The sequence below is a fragment of the Alligator sinensis genome, unplaced genomic scaffold (assembly GCF_000455745.1).
Source record: "Alligator sinensis unplaced genomic scaffold, ASM45574v1 scaffold128_1, whole genome shotgun sequence".
Taxonomy (NCBI): Eukaryota; Metazoa; Chordata; order Crocodylia; family Alligatoridae; genus Alligator; species Alligator sinensis.
Window position 1 is genome coordinate 117,313 of NW_005842968.1, and position 3,314 is coordinate 120,626.

Sequence of the window (3,314 nt, forward strand, 5' to 3'; positions counted from 1 at the left end):
AGGCGGGAGGGGGGCAAATATGGAGCTCCCCAGCTAGGGGTGCCCCAGCCTCCCTCCTTCCCCCACACACCTTCCCCCACTACCCTCCCCCGCACCGGGCCGGAGGTTGGGACACCGACCACGGGAAACCATCCGGCCTTACACAACCCCCTGGTTTTGGGAGGGAGGGTGGGGTGCACTGAACCCAGGCATCTGTGACAGCTCTCTCACAGCACACAACCCAGCTTCTGCAGGACCCAGGAGTCTGGGTCTGGTCTCACACTCCAGGGAGGGAATCCTGGTGTCTGAGATACAATTGTTCCAAAGGAAAGAATAGGACCCAGGCATCCGGGACAGGGTTGGTCACTAGCGCCAAGTCTGGGGGGCCATGGCTGAGCATACAGGACCCACTCTGCAGTGATGCCCCATCACAACAGTGAGCAACAGGGATATCCTTGCATGAGGAACAATAGCGAGCAGGCAATAGTGAACACGACAGAGGCACTGTGCTCAGGAAGCAGTCGTGTCCTGAAAGCACAAGTGAGCAGCATGCAACAGGCATGAGTGCAGAGCGAGCGTGCCATGGAGCCATGGTGAACAAGAGTGAATAGGGCAGGGCAATTGTGAGCACAGAACAAACCACGAGGAAGCTGCAGATGCATGCATCACAACAGTCATGAGCGCAGGAGAGCACCAGCACCAACAGTTTTCATTATGGGATAATGATACAACACAACCGTCGTGAATAGTGAGGTGTTCAGAAGAAGAGTACCACACCACAATAGAGAAAAGCAAATAGCTAGGGCATGATTATGGTCACAGACTAACTGTGCCACACACAAGTGAACAGTAGATAAGTGAGAGAGAACAATGGGGCCACTTGATAGTGAACAGCAAGTGCTGGGACACGGTAATAGCGATCAGAGAATAATAATGCCACCCCACCTATAGTGAATGATGGGGACAGGATTCTGGTCAATTAACAGTGCCATAGCAGAGAAGCATGACACAACAGTGGTGCTCAGAGAATAACATAGCCACGTAATAGTGAACAGCAAAAGCTAGGGCATGTCAATGGTGATGACAGAACAAGATCACCACTCACCAACAGTGAAGAGTCAATGATTGTGACCACAGCAGAAAAGCGTGACCCCATGATGGCAACTGGATAATGGGGCCACCCACTAGTGAACAATGAGAGCTGGGACACGCCAACAGCAATAGGAGAATCACAGTGCCACACAAGAACACACACCAAGTCACTGTTGTGCAGAATGGTTTCATCGTGGGATAATGGTGCAATGCAACAGTAGTAAACGGTGAAGAATGGATGCAGCCGTGATGAGCCCAGAATAGCGATGGCAATAGTGAACAGGGGATCATTGCACAGTGGTGTTCAGCATCATACTGCCACGTGATAGTGAACAGGGAGTTGGTGACACCACGATGGCAATCGTGGCATAAAACTGTGCCATGCAATGGTGAACAGGCAGGAAGCAGAGGCAGGATGGCACCTTGGAGACCAACTGGCGCAGATCTTCATGAGCTTTCAAAGGCCACAGGAAGTGAACAGTGCATGGGTAATGACATCACAACAGTGATCCCAGTGTGAAGGAGTCCGGGACAGCAGAATCACAACAGTGACAGCAGCACGACAGCGCCACTCAGTAGTGACATCATGGGGGAGGTCACAGCAATGGTACCACACAAAAGTGAACAGGAAATGACATCACACCAGTGATCATAGCATGACAGTGCCAGGCAATAGCGAACGGGAAATGTGTCATGCAGTGGTGATCGCAGCACAGTCATGCCACTCCATCATAGGCAGGGAACTCGGGACACCTCCGCATCACCGTGCCACACAGTGGCGCATGGGGAATGACAACACAATGGTAGCCGCAGCTTGACAGTCCCATGTAATAGTGAGCAGGGAATCAGTGACGCCACCATGGCAATCACGGCATGATGGTGCCATGCACAAGTGAAGAAAGAGTGACATCACAGTAGCGATCACGGCATGATGGTGCCATACAAGGGGCGATATCGCAGCAGTGATTGTAGCACCATGCACTAGTGCCCGAGAAGTGACATCGCAGCGGCAACAGCAGCACGCTGGTGTCCCGTGCCGGCATCAGGCCAGCCCTTTGGGCAGCCCGGCAGCCTCGGGCAGCTGACGGAAGAGGGCACGCAGCGTGTCGAGCTCCTGGCCCAGCTGGGCCACACGTGCCTGGAGCTGCTCGTTCTCAGCAGCCAGCTCCAGCACGCGGCGCTGTGTCTCCAGCACGCGGCGCTTGGCCTTGTCGCGGCTCTTGCGCACGGCAATGTTGTTGCGCTCACGCCGCAGCCGGTATTCCAGGCTGTCCTTGTTCACTGCCTTCTTGCCCCGGGGGCCTGGCACTGGGGCTGCGGAGGGCAGCAGGGCACTGCCGGGGGGGCCCTGCCAGGAAAAAAGCCATGGGGCATGGGGATGAGGGCTCAACATGGGGAATGGGGGGAAACGGGGGGGGGGACGACGACACAGGTGGGGAGACAGGCCAGGAGGCAGGTCAAGGGCACCATGCATGGGGGCAGGTCAGGAGCACTGGTGGGGTGGGGCAGGCTACAGGGAGGCTAGGGAAAATGGGGAGGGGCACTGGGGCCCCATATGTGGGGAGCGGGGAAGGATCAAGGGCAGGTCAGGGGTGAGCTAAGGACACTGTTGGGTGGAGCAGGCCAGGGGTGGGCTAGGGTTACCATGGAGGTCATGGGGGAGCAGGAGACCTACAGGGGGTTAGGCAGTAGGGGGCAGGGGTGGGCAGGAGACTCAAGGGAGGGTGGGTCTGGGGCACTATGGTGGGGATAGGCCAGGGATACAGTAAGAGGGGAGACACAGGAGGTCTATGAGGGTGACAGGGGCATCAAAAGTGGGGATGGGTCTGGGGGATGGTGAGGGGGCTCAGAGACCCATAGAGGGGGGCACGGGTACCATGGGGAGGAATGAGATGGGCACTGTGGGGATGGCAGAGCAGATGGGCACAGGGCCCCTTACCTTCAGGGCACGCAGGGCAGGCATAGGGCCAGTGGGTGGAAGGCTGAGAGCGCTGTGCCCGCAGGGTGGGGGGCCACGCCGGGGAGGCTCCTCCTTGCCAGCTGCACTGTAAGGCCGGGCCCAGGCCTCGTAGGGGGCGAAGGAGGCACTTTTGGGGGCACGGGGCGGGGGCGCTTGCAGCAGCTCTGCCAGGAGCTGTTCGTCGCCCAGGTAGGCAGCCAGGTCCAGTGAGGCCTCATGCTCGGACAGGCCGGGGTGTATGGGCAGGCGTGGGGGGGGCCCGGGGCCCGACTCCGGGGCCCCC

General features: G+C 58.0%; 1 protein-coding gene across 1 annotated transcript; it reads right to left on the bottom strand.

The window, feature by feature from the left end:
- Nucleotides 1–1,238: 1,238 nt before the first annotated feature.
- Nucleotides 1,239–3,308, bottom strand: CEBPE (CCAAT enhancer binding protein epsilon). Its single transcript, XM_025192780.1, has 2 exons — nucleotides 3,011–3,308; nucleotides 1,239–2,419 (listed from the first exon to the last, which is right to left on the bottom strand). The coding sequence occupies exons 1-2, from the start codon at nucleotides 3,032–3,034 to the stop codon at nucleotides 2,114–2,116; spliced, it is 330 nt and encodes a 109-aa protein (XP_025048565.1). The 5' UTR covers nucleotides 3,035–3,308; the 3' UTR covers nucleotides 1,239–2,113.
- Nucleotides 3,309–3,314: the final 6 nt, after the last annotated feature.

Coding starts and splice junctions, on each gene's coding strand:
- CEBPE (XM_025192780.1), bottom strand. CDS start 3,034: ATGCCTGCCCTGCGTGCCCTGAAG. Junction 2,420..3,010: donor CTGCCCTGCGTGCCCTGAAG/GTAAGGGGCCCT, acceptor TTTTCCTGGCAG/GGCCCCCCCGGCAGTGCCCT.